Source organism: Acromyrmex echinatior, chromosome 11, assembly GCF_024713525.1.
Source record: "Acromyrmex echinatior isolate Ae372 chromosome 11, ASM2471352v2, whole genome shotgun sequence".
NCBI classification, from domain to species: Eukaryota; Metazoa; Arthropoda; class Insecta; order Hymenoptera; family Formicidae; genus Acromyrmex; species Acromyrmex echinatior.
This window is the reverse complement of record NC_141862.1, coordinates 5231651-5251561: the sequence shown is the minus strand read 5'-3', so window position 1 is coordinate 5251561 and position 19911 is coordinate 5231651. Positions and strand designations below refer to the sequence as shown.

The 19911-nt window shown below is 34.7% G+C and overlaps 1 protein-coding gene across 1 annotated transcript in view; it reads right to left on the bottom strand.

Annotated features, from left to right (window-relative positions):
* The window catches only part of LOC105147144 (uncharacterized), a 53284-nt gene extending 36021 nt beyond the window's left edge, over positions 1-17263 (bottom strand). Inside the window, exon 1 of the mRNA XM_011057958.2 lies at positions 14493-17263. Within this exon, the coding sequence (XP_011056260.1) occupies positions 14493-14634 (142 nt within the window). The 5' untranslated portion in view covers positions 14635-17263. The remainder of the gene's footprint in view (positions 1-14492) is intronic.
* Between the last annotated feature and the right edge of the window lie 2648 nt (positions 17264-19911).

The window sequence follows — 19911 nt, the reverse complement described above, 5'->3', positions numbered from 1 at the left end:
GGAACATTTTAATAATTTTGGCAAATCCAATTTTAGCGTACGACGACCAAGGGGCACAAATGGTATCCCTTGGTGCGTCATTGATAGGGAGAATTCTCTACGATTGGCATTGAATACCAGACAGATGGAACCTCACACCTTCGGAGTGAGTCTCATTTCAAGAGAATAAATCTCACTCTAAAAAAAGTGAAAATCTGCCACTTTTGAACAAAAGTGGCCGTATTTTCACTCTTCTTTCAAGACAGGCTAAATTTTCAGTCTCTTCGAGTGAGATTTCACTCCACGAAATTTAGAAAATAAATTGAATGTATGACGAAATGCATAGCTATTTTGACTTGCGTAAACGATTGGAGCAAACATGAAAATTCATTCGATATATATGCTTGTGTCAAACTAGCACAAGTAAATCGGAGCATGTGTAACGGCGTGGCAGACTCATTTTAAACTAAAGACCCTCTAATCAGAGATTAACCATCAAAGATTCACTTTAGCCTGTATCAGAGATTGAGATTGAAATTAAATTGGAATTTAACCAATCAAAAGAAAGATAATCGCTATTAAGTTTAGTGAACTTTATTTTGATTGGTTAAATTCCAATCTAGTCTCAATCTTAATCTTCAGTTTGATACAAATAAAGTGCCCACTTATGACTAGTCTCTGATTAGAGAGTCTTTAGTTTGAATTGAGCCTTCCACACATCCAATTTAGCAAGTCAGCTTTTGCAAGTTTTTTTTTTGCAAGTATATATATATATATATCGAATAAGTTTTCATTTGCTCCAATCGCTTGCACAAATCAAAATGGCGCAGTTTTTTCAGTCATCACGCTCCAATAAATTTGTACAAGCGTATATCTGCTTGACAAATATACTTGGACGTGTGGCTAGCTTAATATTTATTATGATCTTATTATTAAAAATACAGAAGAAGCGATTTTTCTAAAGTGTCTAAAAATTTGCTTAGATATAAATACAGATATTTGAAAATAATTCGTTGGACCATCAAAATAATTATGTGGGAATCTTAAGCATGATAAGTAATGCTGCAAGAAGTTTTAACATTCTAACAACCAATTTGTGCGTCCTACATAATTATTTTGATGATCTAAGCAAATTATTTTCAGACCTGTATCTAACTAAATATTTACAAATTCTTTTTATGAATTTATAGTTTCACTGTATCACCATAATCAAAATATCGCTCTCTTACTTTAAAAGTGACACAATTAAAAAACTTAAATTTTCCAGAAAAGGGGAAAAACTATTTTTCAACTCGACAAGAAAATATTGACTAATCAAATAACATCGTAAAAAAATACATTCTTGATCAAACTATTTTCTTATTTTGCAACTGTTGAGTTTTTAATGACTTTTTTTTTAAACCATTCTTTTTGAATTGTGATGTTTTGATGATGATTTTTTTTATTAAGCTAATTAACTTTTGATAGGATAATGTTTATTTAACTTATTCGTGGTAATAAGATTCGAAGAACACGTTTTTCGAATTGTGAAGTAACTTTTGAAGTAAGAAAGCAATATCTCGAATGAATTTCTGTTATTTATGTTTTATTAAGCGCTATCTTTTTATTTGATTCAGAAGAATTGATTCGCTAGAGGACACGAAGTTTGTGGGATGCGAGCGACGTAACACAAAGTGCACTTGTCTTGATTACAGCAATTGCTGTAGCTCACGAAACACCGTGATGTTGTCGTCGCGCTTAGCTCAGTGGGACAAGCGTGAGAGAATAATGATCAATAGGCCGTTCACGAGCGACACGGCCGATTACGGTAATTAAGTGCGGAAACAAATATGAAATTAATACTTGTTCGTCACGAAATGGTCCCACGGCGCTATTAGTCGCACGCGACTACATACACATTTACATGTATGTATACGTGTGTGGTATGCACAATGCCGACCGATAATCGCACGTATCGGTTTGTGCACAGGTATTACGGGCATCATTGTTAATTGCGGCCATTGTCGAGTGGTCAGGTATTCCGACGTTCAAGTTAATGCCCCATATTTTCGATCGGATGCGCATCGCAGGGAGATAGTATAGGTATACGACTACGGGGGTGGAAGAGAAGTGTGGGACGCGGGGAGGCGCCAGACAGAGAGAAAGTACGCTATTGTACGTACCGATTGAATCGAGTCGCTCCGCATTGTCAATTCTGTCCGAGTGCGACTCGTTTACTTCGAAACTAACGATTGTACGCGACGCTGCGCCGTTTAAAAACCGCTTTCACCGCAGCAGATCCGTGTGTACGAGACACCTGTTTTTTTTCCCCTGGATTTACGACATATGACATCCGTTATGTTCGACAAGTACGAGTAACGCCGGTCTAATGAGTGGTAAGACCTTAACGACGTGTAAATATAGATATCTTTCAAGGTGCATGACTTCTCTCTTATATGATTGTCTGAGTGATTACGGTTGAAGTACCGCGAATTATATACCATCAAAGATTCTCCATCTTGCGCGACAATCGTTTTATCATCTTGACGATCTTAACGCATTGACTTAATACAAGTTAATTCGTAATTGACGAGCTATAGACGCGCTAATTATATTTGCCAATCCAATTTTTTTTAAATAAAAATTTTATTATATGAATTCTGGTGAAAAATAAATATAATTACCTACTATATAAGATAAAGAATGATATAAATAAGCTTTTATTTTTATATATGATGTTATTTTAATCCTTCACAGTTGACGCCAAAATCTGAAACACAATTGATGCCGAGTGTTATTAATCCCGAAATATAATAAGTGTAGTAAGAAATCAATCATAGTCGATTATTCTTCTCATATACATTTGACTGTAACTAGTCAATACCTTATGGTTTAATACTTGCTGCACCTTATTGTGTTTCAAGATTAAAATTAATTTAATTTATGTTAATTAAAAGGCATTCATTAATTTCAAGAAGTTAAAATGACATAACTTACATAAAAAAAGAATAAATGCTAAGGCTCGGTTTTTCATTATCTGGTTAACTTGTGGTAACTTAAACCACAAACCTAATGTTTCACCCAACGGACTTTATCCATGACATCATAGATGATACCTATTGAATAAAATATCAGGTTAAGCCTAATTATAAATTAATGAAAAACCGGGTAGGTAAGTAGTGTATTTCAAGAATATTATAAGAATTAATTAAAGATGATAAGGTTCAATAAGAATAAAATTACAATGGCAAAGTAGAAGGACTATGAGCCTATTTTGTTAAAAACGTTTAATATTTGAATATAAAAATGATTATTATAAACCTAAAATTATAAACAAAGCAATAAACGTTTCGACACCGATCGGATCATTATCAATGTTCGTAGATGTTATGTTAATAAAATAATCCAGTCAAACGCAATAACATTTAAAATCATAAATTTACATAATTCATTTAATTTTATAATTAAGAGTAAAAAACTATTTACTGTGTCCTCGATGCATGAATTTAGTCCAATCACCGTGAAACATTTGTGATGGTATATTATTTATTAACAAAAAAATTAGGAAAAAAAAACAGGTTCTCCATCGGTCATCACTTACCACTGTAATCAATTACAATCATAACTTTAACTGAAATGACGTAAAAATTTTAGACAACGCGAACCCTCTTACAATAAGAGACTAATATCCGAAATGATTTACATAAAAAGGCAAAAACATGATTTAAACAAGCAAGTGAACACTGAATCTTTGTCGAAAACATATCTCCAAATCATACAATCCTTTTTTCTTATTCTTAATTCCCTTTTCCATCTTTCTTTTACGTCTTTCTTCTTATTTGCATCTTCATTCCCCTACCTAATCTCATCTCCATCCATTCCCTGTAACGTCAGTTCGTTTCTCTTAAGTCTTCAATTTTATATCATTACATCTCTCTAAACACAGATTAATAAAGATATTCAGACTTCAATCGCAAGGCTGCTTACGTTTTTTTTTTACTTTATTTTTTATATCCATCGACTATGAATTTACAGCGTTTTCGTTTGGCTCATCCTTGATCATTTGTCACTCTTCTGTCAAAGTATTTATACGCACATATATATTTTTTCTAATAGCGATTATAATATAATAATAACATATAACGTAATAGAACAATTTATTACACCATTTAGAATACCGATACAACTATGATGCATGACACAATATCATTTTACACAATAAAAAACCATCAAGACGTATAATTTTGTAATAATAAATAATATCATCACGAATGTTCCACGGTGACTGGACTAAATTCATGCACCGAAAACACAGTAAATAGTTTTTTACTCTGTTAATTATTAGAATTAATTGAATTATGTAAATTTATTATTTTAAATGTTATTGCATCTGACTAGATTATTTCATTCATATAACATCTGCGAACATTAATAATGACCCGATCGATGTGGTTTATTGCTTTGTTTATAATTTTATATTTATAATAATAATTTTTACATTAAAATATTACATTAAAATGTTTTTAACAAAATAAGCTCATACCCCTTCTCATTTATCATTATGAATATTATGAGAATAATTCAGATTTATAGCTGTAACAGAGAAAATTAAATTGTTTGACATTTTTTACAAAAAGATTGAATGGGTTATATACATCTTCAGCTTTGGAAGATTAATAAACTATTTAATTACATCTTCAACAAAACTCACAACAAAATTCTTATTTTCCCTGAAAATAAGAATTAAAAAAATATTTAAAAAATTGAAACAACAAACAACTGGTATTTAAAAGTTTATAAATTACTAATTATGTTCAATAATGAAATATCTAAATGGCTATATATAAGTATAAATCAAGTAAGTAAAGAAAAGGCCAATACGTCTGAAATTTTCTCTTGATGCTTAATAATATTTTTACATATAAATTCTATTAATAATTTTTTAAAATAATTTTTTAGTTATACGTAATACAAACTGTGCGCCGTTTACTGTCGTACTAATTGAAACGTAACCATAAACTGAAGCCTGAAATAATAATATCACGATTAAATTAATCATCGATTTGTTAATGTAATTATTTTAATTGTAATATTATTATTTCAGTTTTAGTTTATGATTGATCTATCATATACTCAATTATAAATCTCTTTGTCAAAAATATCGAACAATTAAATTTTTTCTTGTGTAATATTTTTAATACATACTTAATAATTATAATAGTATTTATTCTTTTTTATACAAATCACATCATTTTGGTTCCTTGAAATTAATTGACATAAATAAAATTTAATCTTAGAAACTCATCGTAATTTGTCAGTGACTGATGACAAATTTAATTTACAAACGTCAGCTACAAAGGATTAAAATAACACATTATATATAAAAATAAAATCGGGAACGAAGTTATCTAATTGTACAATAGCAGCCAACGTGTTAAACTGTCGTCTCGACATACGACCGGGTATTTTAAGCGAGTTCCAAGAGTTTCCCGGGACCGTTTAGGTTCTCGACGGTGGCTCTTTCGAATTAATCGCCGGCGCGAGATTGGATTTGCCGTTCGCCGTGTTCGAGGGAGGAGGGATTATCTTAGAAACAGGTTGGAATCATCGTCCTGCGGGATTGAACGTGGGTACCGGCAGGTACTTCGGTCGTGGGCGGCGCGGCCTGGAACGCGGAGAAGCCATCTGTCTTATTGCCGATGGCCGATGTGTGCCATTCCTTATCCCCTTGCGTGTTTACGTATGAAAATGATGCACTCCGGCGTGATGGGCTCGGAGCATTCTGCTTCCCAAACGCGCTCGGCTACATCGGAGCGGAGGGTCCGACCGACTCCATGCGCACGTCGGAGTGACCCACATTATGTGTGCCCCCGTTTACCACGCTGTTATTATCCCTCCCCATTCGAAAGGCCATATTGCGAGATCATTAATCTCGCGTACCTACAGAAGCCGCCATTAAGGGGAATTATTTGAAAAGTACATTATTTTACGGGCGATGCTTACAAAGGGAAGTTCTTAGACTCCGTCTCGTCTAATATGTGCGCCGCCGGTGAATTATTAATTTTCTGAAGATCGATAATTCACTGACCTCCGGGGAAAAAAGGAAGCCGTAAGGAAGGTACTGTCTAAAATAACAATGTGTGCATGTATGAGTGCACATGCGCGTGTAAATCGCGTTCAAAAGAATAGAACAGACTCTTCTCTGAACATTGAACATTTTTGAATTTTACGCTTTTTCCCTCAAGCTGGACAACTGTACAATTTGTACGAAATAAGTCTATTGTATCTCTTTCAAAAAAGTATATTTAATGCTGTTTAAATTAATAATATTAAATTATACTCGATTCGAGCTAGTTTTAACTATTTCTATGGATCGCCACTGATTCTATTCAATATGCTGTTAATTCAACTAAAACAATGGAATTAAACAATTTAACTTTATTTTAAAATGTATCAAATTGAACTCAAATTCAATTTATTATTTACTAAATGCATATGTTAATATGGACGTGTTGTTTACTTTGAAAGTAGCCACAGAAATAAATTGATATATTGTACATTTTGACATATAGAAGTTAAAAATAATAAAATATTATTTAATTCAAAAGATCACCATTACTCCTTCAACATCTAAAGCAGCCTCTAGACGTTCAATATTATTATATTGTATAATTATTTTATAAAATATTATTAATGCCTTCTATAAATATTTCAAAATAAACAGTCTGGAGATTCAACGTATAACTTCCAGACGATCAATAATACTGTAATATAAAATATTATGCAATAATATTCATCACCTAGGAATCGCTTAACAGTGAAAATGAAGAGATTCCTTTTTAATTGACATGCACATTTCGTTTATAACATTTCCGTTTATAATCAATCACAATCGAATTCGCTCGTAGTAGAATATTCGCTCGTGATTATAAAAAGTGTGCTGCGTATGAATTTAACTTCAAAAATACAGACGTTACACATACATATGCATGCTCGACTTTATCATGTGAAACGTAAGCTGACACAAATCGTTCTCTCTCGATGGTACTCGCAATATTTGTGCACTTACATAGGTACCCCGCGCACGGAATGTTATTAAGCATGATAATAATAATTCGAGTGGAATACCGCAAACCCCTCGTAGCGACCGATCGTAGCGATAAGAGTGAATTAATTCCCTTGATGCTAGCTTTGCTAGAGCGATTCTACTCGCGTCACGCACGCACACAGCAGTTTACATTCCTCCTCATCTGTTCGCAGGAAACTACAAGAAGCCGTTGCCTTTTACTCCGGCTTCTACTGTTACGGCACAGTTTTATTAAAACTTTGCAAGTCAGTTCTCGGTACTGCCCCAATTTTTCGCATTAAATTAAAGAAGTACTCAGAATTGATTTTTCTTAAAATTTTACAACCGTTCTAAGACTGAAAGTTTTAGCATTTAAAGAAAGGTCTGTGCTGAGCGGCACATATTGGTAAAAATTTATTAAATCTTAATACATATTTTTTGCAATAGTACTAAAACTAAACATTTACTTACAGTAAATATATATTAATAAAAAAATAACGGTTAAATCAAATTAATATATTTTGTAACAAATGTATATTAACATTTGGTAAAAAAAAGCAGGTACCATTCAAACAAATATTTACTAAAATTTGGTACATTTTTTTAAATGTAGATGCAAAATATTTGCTCTCTTTGCCTCAGGTCCATTTAAATCTTAAAACGATTAACACTGCAAATTACACGACACAAAATTTTCGTTTGGCGCAAATTAAAGGAAGTGTGAGCTTGTTGTTGAATTCTTTTGTACCGTATATCTTTAATGTTTAATCTACGTTTAGCTATATATTACGAGACTGTATATGTTACATTCTGTTGAACACAATGGAACAACTTTTGCTATTGGGTTGTGATTCTCTCGGTAACGCTCACGTCGATGGAGTCACTTGTACTCTAATCCGCGAGCATGAGTTCGAATCTCGCTCGCTAATACCGCCAAAGAGGCGCAGCCAGATGAGGCTATCGGCTGGTCACTCTTGAAAATACTGCGAATAGGTGGATATCACAATCAAATGCAGCTACTGTTAGCAGGTATTACCAGTAATCTCGCGTGACTGCTCTTTTCATGTTCGCTGTGTATTATCTGCAAACAGTAGCACCGTGTCGCAGCTCATCAATGTGTTCAATAATAAGTTTTAATCAATATATTAGCTGTGTTTAATTATTAATTCATTCATTCATTTGTGTAAGCGCATCATTGTCGCGGCACCATTCAGAAACGTATAATATTTATCGCTTGATTGATTATATATAAATTTTTGTTAAAGAGATTTTGATTCATTGATCAATTATTATCAATTGTAAGTTGCTATTAAGTTACTTTCAGTATTCATTTATCTGTATATATTTTATAAATATTGTATAATGGAAAACATTATATATTCTATAAAAAATTAGAAGAAATGTAGTATCATCTATCTTTAAAATAACATAAGTCTCATATATATGTATATATAAAATACATAATATAAAAATGACAGTACAACATTTTGAAATATTGTACTTTCTCTTTATGTTATTTTAGAGGTAAATGATACTAAAATATTTCCCAGTTTTTGTTCATGCACTGAAAGAAAAGTGTTTAATATTTGTTACTATGATTGCACGATAAAATAATTATGGTTAAAATCTTTTTATATAATTATTATTGCTATAATGTTAATAATAACAATCTCATCCTCCTATTTATAGTTCTACTAACTATAAAAAAATTATACTATAAATCATGGTAATTTCAAATATTAAATTAGATACGAATAGTAAATAAAATAATCATCTTTATGTAAATGCTATCGCAATTATAATTACAGTCAATATAACATATTTTTTTATATACTTATATACTAATATATTTTTATTTTTTATATACTAATATATTTATTAGATACGTGATAATAATAGACAACTAAAAAATGTATTTAAAAAATAACGAAACAATCACTTTCGCTTACGAGTGCATATCATGGTTCTGATAATCGTAATGTTGAAGCGACAAATAATTTGCATAGTTGAAACAATAAATATATATTCTCTTTGCAATATTTTAATATTAGCACTATTATTAAATTGACGATCAATGTAATTTGTAATTTGTTATTTCCATCTTCAATTTACGATTGCGTTTCAAATTCAACCGAATCGATGCTCAGTTTATAGAATTGAAATGTACTTGCAAATACGCATATTATTCACATGAATATTAACAATAAGAATCTTACTGGACCGTGCATTGGAAAATTCAACAATAAGAAATAGAAGTTGGTCATAATGGGCAAAGTTAAATTTTTAATGCTTAAATAATTTAATCTGAATTACTATATAAAATTCTGAGAAATGTCGGGCAAATAATAGTATAACGCAATTGTTGGAGCGTTAAATAATACTGTCAATCAGTGCAGTAATTGATTGCATATATTTCTATTGAAAACGAACGTTTCGATTCTTTTTAGAGACATTATCAGCGTTAATACAGTTCTTTAAAATTATGAGACATCACTCATACATCAATAACAGCCACTAAAAAATTGAAAGATTCTAAGTGAAGTGTGCATGAATTTCGCTGCAATTCATTTTTGAAACAAATGTGAAAAGATACCATGTTATTGGCAAAATTATAAAAACTTGTAAAAATATGTGGCTTACCATTTGATGAGAAATGTGATTGCAGAAACAAATAATTATATGAATAAAATCTAAGAATTCGTACAATAAACATTATAAAAGATATATATATATATATATATATATATAATAAATAGTCAGAGTACAAGAGAATACGAGTTAGTCACGGCAGAATTAAGATTGATGAAATTGTTTGAAAGTGTGTCGCAGATATATACATATATTGTCATTGTTTACATAAATAAAGTCAAACGTTAAAATAATAAATTACTTATAATTGATTTAAAATCAAAATATAAGCGTGATGTTTTATATCAGACTGTAGGTTAAAACTATTATTTTGCATTTGTATATGTAACATCTCAGATACCAATCTTCTTCCTAAATAACGTTCACGGTCTAAAATTTTGACGTTATCTCAATTAAAATCATGATTTAGTGAAAGTCTGTGATCCTTAATGACCGATCTAGTGCCATTGGAACTTAATTAATTTGTCGATGATGTTCTTGAATTCTCGTTTTTAATTTTCTGCCGGTTTGCCCTACGTATGTCGCGTTGCAATCTTTGCAATCTATTTTATACACATTCTTGTTTAACTCTTTCGGCAGAACATCTTTGTGAACTTTCACAAATCTTCCAAGTTTATTTAAACTGAAAAATACTATCTTTATGTTCAAATTACTATTAATACTTCTGAATTTATTCGAGATTGAATGAATATACGAACCAAAGAATACGTTCTCGTTCTGGTGGCGAGTTATTGTTTTGTGTCTTGGATTGTTTGTGGAATAATGCTTTTAATCTTAGATTTATCGTCTCAAAAATAAAATTAGAAGGGTAATCATTCTCCAGTAAAGTGTTTATTATAAATTTAATTCTTATCATGGTATCTGGGGTGTGCCAATAAAAACTATTATACAGAATTACTATATATATTACATTACACACACACACACACACACACACACACACACACAGAGGAAATTTTTTATCAACTTTTTAATACTGCATTTTCTTATTTTTACCAAATGAGAAAATACGGTATTAAAAAATTCTGAAAAAATTCTCAGAACTTTATGAAAAGAAAATAAATGATTTTTGTCTCTTGCAGTTTTTCTATAAAATTGATAGTATTTGAGTAAAAATTATTCAAGATCAATATTTGGCAATTTTTTATAATTAATATCTTGTTAACTATTGCGAAAATTGCAAAATGGTAGAGGACTTTTCGACTCAGTTCGATTCACTACCTGCTCATGATGGGTGACGAAATATGTTAAAATCACTCTGTATACATGCATATATGTATACTACATTTATAGTCATTCAAACTGCGCGCCGAATTGGCTTTTCGGACTTACAAACACATTTCATATGAATATTATTAAGCATCATGATCCACTTCGGCTGAAAATAGAATTCTCTTTCTTATTTGTTCTTACCGATCTAATTTTGACTTGCAATTATAAATAAAAAATGACTATGAATTATATAGTACAGTTACGTAATTATGATAATTGCAACCATTTTTCTCTCAGTACAAAATTCAAAACATCAACCTGCGTCAAGGAAATTCAATGAATCGGCGAAGGTGACGATTTCATGAATGACATGACGAGTCAATCAATAGTAAGATTTTAATGATATCTGACCTTTAATGAAAAAATGTCCGCTCCCTTCCTCGACAAACCTCGACGTTCAGCTGTAGACGTCTGAGATTACGCGTCTGAGCGCGATATTCTAATGAACGGCAGACAGGCAGCCAGCCTTCTCGTGCATTTAATCGAATGGGTTAAAACTGCGGTTATTTGCAGTGCACTTCGATCGAATTGGCTGCCGTTTGCATAATCTCCTTCCGTTGCCCGTCGCATTCGTCCCCATCTGCACGCCTTTCTTTCGCCGGATATCTCTCTCTCTCTCTCTCTCTCTCTCTCTCTCTCTCTCCCTCTTTCTTCTTCCTGTCTCTTCCGCCTTTCCCGGAGCACCTTCGCCACCTTCCTTTTTTCCATCCGGTCGTACCTTCCATCCGCGAAAACGATCGCGTTTCTTTGTTCAAGGCAGGCGGGAAATTTAGGTTCCTCTACGATCGCGCTTGATTTATATCCATCGATCGATCGAGTTCCACGACGGCGAATCGTTCACCTCGCACGCCTCGAGGGAAGCTCGATCTCGGTAGCCGCGGTCAGCGCGTGGCGTGGCGAACGAATCGTCTCAATTGCGACTTCTTGCCAAGATCGGATTTCCGCAGATCGACTGCATTTACGCGAGCCTGAGGTCGACGAGGACCCTCAGTGACACAGGGGATACGTGCCGGTGCGGTGTTCTTACGTTAGGAGAAAACAAATGACGTACCATGATCCCTTTGAATTTTGCACGTAACCGATTTGAATACATTTTCACGCAAGCGTAAAAATTGCCGGTTTTGCCTCTGACGTACTGAAATTGCGAGATTGTTTCCGCAGCGTGGAATAAAAATATTTGTTTCGAGAAATTTATACGCGTCCTCCGGTCGGACATATTTTTCTTAGGAAGAGCAAGAGAGGTCGTTTCGTAAAATAATCCTGAAACTTAAATATCGTTTCTTCAGTATATAAGATCCTACGATGAAAAGAGAACGCCGAGGGCCGCAATTTATGATTAAACATCGCATACAAAATTATCATACTGTAATCACGTAGCTTTTGCGCGAAACGTGACGTGCGTGGATTTAACGAAAATTCATGGCTCAACGTATCATAAAATCATTTCGCATTACGTTATGAATAGCATGGCGCTCGGCACACAGCAATAACCGTTAATGTCCGTGTAATAATTGTTCGCGGTGTATTATTAATACAACTTAATTACCGGTAAGCAATCTGCGGTATAAATATTTGTAGAGATGGCAAGTAACGTTTACTATTACCGTTACTTTTTTATAATAGCGATTTATAATAATGACGTTATTAATTTTCGTGACAGTAATGATAACGCCAGGGTTGAAACAGTTTTGGAAGTAACTGAATACCCTGAAACAATGCACGGAAAGAATGTTGTTAAAGTATTAACAAATTTAGCTAGATACCGATCTGAAATTTAATTTAATAATAATAATAATAATAATAAATTATTATTGAATTAAATTTAATACACTGAAAACAATTTCTGATTTCTTAAAAAAAAAACGAATCAGATTTTACTAGATTTATTAGAAGAATTTTACTAGAAATATTGTATCAGGAATTCTGATTATATCAACTAGAATTCTAATAAATTTAACCGAAAAATTCTGATTCGTTCATTTTCAACTAGAAATTTTTTCCAGTGAATATCAAAATTTTTTGCAGCATTGCTCAAAAGCTCAAGCATTTTGAATAATTATTTTTAGATCTGTATTTAGCTAAATTTTTAGATACTTGAACAAAATCTTTCTATTATTCGTTCTTTCTATTATTACTTATAATAATTTCATTAGTTGCAACAATATTGTGTAGGAAATGAACAATTTGATAAGAGTTTTATGTGACTGAATAAAATATGTGCAATTTGCATAACACATGCTTTGTAAATACATGCTAAATTATTGTCTAGTATCAATAAATTATTATTAATTAAAATACATAATTTATATATTAACCTTGTCCAGTAAATGAGTTTTGTGCATCTTTTGTATACGGTAATTGTAAGTAAAGCGTCATAGATTAAAATTTTAATAAGCAGTTACTAGACAAAGTTAATATGATTGCCTAGTAACTGCTTGAAAAATGCATGAAATTTCTATTATAATAGGGTGCATATTTCTCATTTAAAAAAAATAACGAGTTACTTTTAAAAGTGACCATTCCAACCATGACGTTATTGTTGCACGTCATGAAAAATTATAATTTTACCGAATTGTTATTATAAAAAAGTAACGACGTTTTAAATAACGCATTACTCGCTATCTCTATATTTCCCATCCGTCGCGGGTGAAATGTGTAATAGTCCTGAATCCGCGACGTTATGAGCCGGAGAGCTCTTTGTGCGTGAATTACATCGGTTACGCTAAGTTTGTCGCGTTATGCGGGACGACACGAAGTTTCTTGTTAAATTGCTCGTCTTCCGCTTATGCGCGATCTGGATATATTATATATACATATATATATATATAAAATATATATTTTATATACATATGTATATGTGTGTGTATGTGTGCACATGTATCGGTATGTACATGTACATGTACATCATTGTATATCGTTCAAAGTGAAAATTTCCCAACGGGCGTTCACTTTAAACGTCGCTGAATATTTATGATCCCAATCTCTTTTCAGCCTACGGTAAAACGAGGTTTACCGCCATAATAGCGATGGGGTGCGCGGCGTATCCGCGATGACTTTAATAACTAGTTACCGGATTAATTGCGTCACTTTGTCACCGTTAATTTACCTATTAAGCACTTATCGGTGGAATGACGTATCACGGGCGTGCGCGGCACAATTATTCATTATGCTAATTGCGCGCGGCTCTGCTGTAGATAAATCTTACTCACTCTTTCCAATCATGTAAATGCCATTGCGACGTTTATATCGGCACACAAAAATGAAATGCTTAAGTATTCGAAACTCATAATTTATAAATATTCGAAACTCATAATTTAAAAGTGAAATTCTCTGGATGTTGCAGAAGTCGGAGAGAGATTTATATATTTCATAAAATTCAAAAAAATCTCAGAAGGATTGAAAAGTACTCTACGATCAAAAGGCCGCATGTAAATTGCAGCCGGTCTTGAAATAGCAAGAAAAAATAAATTATGCAACGGGGAAGAAAGAGCGAACGCGGGGAGGGTAGAGGTGGATCTCGCCCCGGCGAAGATTAAAGCTGCCTCACCTGTCGTCAGAGAAGAGCAGAATAGTGCGGACAGTAGTACGAGCTGCATTTTAGTCAGACACTTGCCGCACCTGGAGCACGATTCGTCGTCGAGCGAAGTGGCGTCCCACTTCTTCCTCGTCTGCACTCTCGAGTACTTCATCGTTCACTTGACATTTGTGCGGGGCGGTGCCGCGGGGATCACAGGGGGAAGATAATCGCGGCCGTTTGTACCGTTTGTTCGAGAAAAAGAATGGAAGTTGCAGCCACAGAATTTTGCAGCCGTCGCGTTCGGGGAATTTCCGTTTAATCGAGTCCACCCGCCTCGATGCGCTCTTCGTTTCCTCGTGTTCGCTTCCTCCGAGTGAAACGTTTCACGATCAGCGATTTCCGACAACGCCACGTGTTCCTCGTCGAGAAGATCGTCGGTGTCGATATTCCTCGATACCTTAGAGACAGTCGAGAGTCCGCATTTGAATGTTGATTTCGACCGAGCCAGCGAAATTCTTGCGCATTCGTCGATTTGTCCTCACTCGACGTCTCCCACGTTTTTCTATTCTCGCGGGAGGACCTCCCTCGTGCTTTTTAAGAAGAAAAATCCATATATATGTATATACCGATCGCGCAGTTCAGTGTGAAAACAATTCCACTTTGCGTCCGGATTTAATGGAACGCCTGAAATCTCTCTCGACGTTCTCGATTTATTTTTCTGTAACGTTGCTTTTCTAATTTGCTCCTTCAGAAGTACCGATTGGCCCCGATATCGTAGGAGACAGCTGTTGTACCACTTGCGAATTAAATCAAAATTGAATTATCACGTTAGGACGTTATCCTTTTCGTTGATTTATTTCTTCAACGAGGAGATTCCTCGCGAACGGGAGCGTTTTTCGGACACCGCCACGTTTTCGTGGAAACCACAATAAGCGCACTTAGCTTTCGTATATCCGCACGAAAGTAGTTTCGCTATTACTCCGCTTTACTTGGGTCATTCCACGGAGGTCTTCTTGGGGGCTTAACGATCTTCCTTTTATCGTCAGTTGTTAGACGGTGGCCACTATTTCCGCCGTAAACGTTGTCCCGTTAATGTTTTTTGTCTCCCGTAACTTCCCCCGGACACTCTCCCTCGGGCGCTTTCGTGAACTTTTTACGCGAGGGCGTCTTTTCCGTTTCTTTTTTTTTCCTCTTCTTTTCTTTTTGTTTTTTTTTTTTGTTTTGTTTTGTTTTGTTTTGTTTTTTTGCACCCCCGACGTTGCTCAGGTGCGCGGCGCGCTACCGAGCACACCACCCGTATATCTCCCCGTCAAACGGATATCACTCCCTCGCAAAACTCGTCCCTTCGTTCCTTCTCGAACAGAACGACCCTCTTTCACAACGCGCGCATTAACGCTGCTCCCTCCGTTTTCCCAGATTCTCGCTAATTAACGCATGAAAAATGATTACATACAGCGAGACGTGAGCGTCGATGCGTCTCGAGGAGGCTTATAGGCCTCGTGTAGGCCGGATTCCTTCCCTCCGAAGCCGAATGAACGCTTGAAAAACGGAAACCAACTGATTCGTCTTCCCCTCATCCGCGACTCGATAACGTTAGTTACGTTCGAAGCGAAAAGCCTTCGCGAGAAAGCGGCGCGAAACACCAGCTCGTTTTGCAAATCTCATCCGGTTACCGACCGAATCACTTCGCGCCTGGATCCTTTTTCATTCATTTCTTTGTTGCGCAGCGAGAGGAGGGGGGGGGGGGGGAAGCAGAAAGCGGCGAGCGTGAATTTCCAGTTTTTTTTCGCGTTTATTTTTTCGCGGTTCAATGGATTCCTCGTGATTTTTTTCCAGTCCCGCGATCTCTTTTTTCCCCGCGAAAATTCGGGAAAATTCCTCCTGACGTTCGCAAATTCTCGCGAGCGGAAACGGGCGATGCATCCACGTGACACTTTTGGCCACGTGCCGCGATCGCAATTGTCCACCTTTATTCTCACCCACTGCGACGTACGCCCGTCGCAAACGCGACTCCTCGCATCGCGCTCGATTATCGTTTCAATTCACACATTTCTCGGATTCGTTAGTCGTCACTGTATCCTTTTCAGTGGTCCCTCAAACGTATCCTGGCGTGCGCACTATCACTTTCAAACAACACCTCTCACCGACTTCTTCGGCGATCGCGATCGAATCTCTCGACTCGACCGAATGACCCCGTCAAAGTTACGTCTTGTCACCGTCTTGTAATATTCCTTGTTTTTAAAGTTAATGAAAAAAAAAAAGAAGAAAAGAAATCACAACTAAGCGATGGCCACTTGTCTCCGCGCCGTGTTCAAGAGGAACGGAAGTCGAAGTTCCTGCGAACACCGCGTGACACCGTCATGCGAATTCGCCTGCTGGCAACGAAACACCGTCCTCGGAACACCGGCCTCGTCGTCGCAGATTTATCCGAGTACCTTTACCATCGGCAGTTCGTAGTTGACAGAAACCCTTGGCGGGAGCGGTACGACGAATAAGGTGCCACTCCCACCCGCGCATGCTCCACCACCACTCTCCGGATCATGATCCCCTTCCCTCCCTCCTCCTTTTGCTTATTTTCTCCTTTCCCCTTCGTCGAGCCCTTCTCTCGCTCCTCTTCCTTCCCGTCGGCTTTCCTTCTCACGCATGATCCCCCCATTTACTGCATTTTCGAATCGTTTTCTCTCGCTCCCCCTCGTTTGCCGGGCCGTCTTCTGTCGTTTTCTCCCTATTTCTCCCCCTCGGTCATCATCGAATAACCGCACGTGGTTCGACCATCAGAGTGGGGCGATCTGTAAACCAATTAATTCGGATAATAAGCTCGACCTATCCCGATCCTTGTCTGTCCGTCCACAAGAATACGCTACTGGATCCTTTTAGCGACTTTCTTCGACTTGACTCGTCTTTGTTCGTTCGACGTACAGCAAATCAGCTTGTCACATCGAAAGCTATCACCCTATCTCGTTCGTTGAAACAAGCTTAACCCTTTGGCCACGTATGGCGTGTCAGAGGGATGTAGAATCTGTCAGAAACGATGGATTTACGAGACTACGCGGATTTACGAGACTGCTGTTTCTCTATTCTTTTTTTAGGTTTTACGCTCAACTAATTTAAAACTCATTCTATATAGCTTTTTAATTGAACGTAATTAAGCACTTGATATACTGATTTATTCTTTAATAATTGTTAACCCTTCATTACTTGCACAGGGCATCTAAGATACCTCTACAGGCTTATAAACTCGCTAAATGTTTAAATGCAATTTATACATGCACATTATTATGTTCAGCGCATATTATTTTACAATTAAAAATAATCTTTTGCATCTACGGGATATTTAGAATATTATCAGTCTTTGTTTAATTACAAGTCACCGAAGAGAACAATGAGAATTTGAAGTATAATACGTTAGAAACATTTTACGCAAATAATTATGTTAAAAAAACTATGCGAGTAACGTAGGATTAAAGAACGACAATTGTTCAATAGTAACAAGTTATAACAAGTTCCTTCGGAAATACTATGAAAACATAATAAATTACTGCGATGATAGAAAAGTGACACGTTTCAAAATTAGCAATTTTATTTTAGTAGAGCATTTTTTAAATCCTGAAATGGAACTTTTTATGATAATCAGCATGCATAATCTTATCCACGTTACTTTCAGTTAAAGTAATCGGATCCTGATCTAGTACCCAATATATGCCCTATTCGCCGTTTATAATAATTAATAATAATAATAGTGATATTAATAATAATTACCGTGCATTCAACAGATAGCATTATAGTGAGTCGTGCAGACTGTTCTTCTGATTTGATTGCATCAGTTTATTGTTCAGTTTGTTCATTCTGTTATTATCAATAAAGTGAAATGCAGAACGTCGTGATCGTGATGTCATATTTTGTAGATAAGTAATTACTGTCTATAACTACCAAGAGATAGTTATTACTTTCCATAGTTCATTTTATTGTAGCTTTGTATTTATACTTTACAATCCTGTATCTAGTTTATTACATTTTCGTCACAGTGCTTTGTTGTAATCAAAGAGAAAAAACTCTTTACAAGGTAGAACCAACACGATTAACTCAGCATACTGAATACACACATTGATTGTAACGTTTTTCTTTTTTTGATATTTTTATTATTCTGAACCACGACTTCTAATTTGTCTGTTAAATGGTTGTGGAAATAAGAGATAAATAGGTAAGTAAATAAGTAAATAAGCAGGTAAGTGAATTGTTTAGAAAATAATTTTTTGTGTTCTTATAGGTCAACCCAGATTGTACAGAGAATTCAAAAGAGTTTAAAAAGAATTCAGCTTTTCAGATGTAACAAGAACTCTTCAGAAAGAAAATTGTTTTTGCATCCGAAAATGAATTCAGAATTGATGACATATCACTGAATTGCTTTTGAATTCTTTGTATTATCTGGGAACAAATATGTCAATATGTTAACAAACTTATAATCTTACAAAAGTAACATTGGATTACTTTATTTTTTATTTTTTCAACTTTTTTTTTTTGAAAAAGAGAAGAACATGTATTTAAGTTATATTGTGCACAAGTATGACTTAAGTGTTACTTTATTTAGCAGTAAGATGTCTTATTTATTTTTTTATTCAGAAATGTTTTATTTTTTTTAATCTATCAGTTTTCAATTTTAAACTCAGTAAAAATTAGAAAAAGTAGCAAAACTTGGATAAATCATCTAGGATCTGATTATCTTATAAATATTCTTTAAAACTATATCGTGAATTTTCAAAATTCGAACACTGCAATCCTTACGCTAATTTTTTATTTGAGTAACTTTTCTATCAACATGACGAAATATTACATAATTACTGATAGAAAAGTGATACATTTTAAAATTAACAACTTTTCAAAAGAACATTTTTTTACTCTGAATTAAAACAACATTTTAATTAACATGGTGAATATACATAATAATCTTACTCTCTTTCCATGTTATACTTTTAATTATATTTATTTTTTAATACCATGTATTTAAACAATTCAAACCCTAACACTAATTTTTCATTTGTGTCATTTTCTATCATTCTAACGTGACGAAATGTGATATTTAATTACAACAATTAATTATTGCACACATTGTATATGCATTAAGTCGCAATTAATAATGTTGTAATGTGGAAATAAAATAAGACCGATTTCTTTAGCGGAGTTAATTTAGCGAGTAACAAGGCAGCACACACATATCCTCACACAAAGATTAAGACATCGTGCGTCCGGGCGACCGTCACGATCTGTTTTAATTTGTTAAATATATTCATTGCTCTCCCCGTTAGAGCGCCGCGCATCTAAACTCCGCTTGCATAAGTTTTCACGATGGCGTCGTCCCTTATTCCCCGGGCCCAATGAGGGATTATTAAAGAAAGGCGCTCTCCTAGCAGCGGGCTGCGTAATAAATCAATTAGTTTAAATAAGAAGGGCC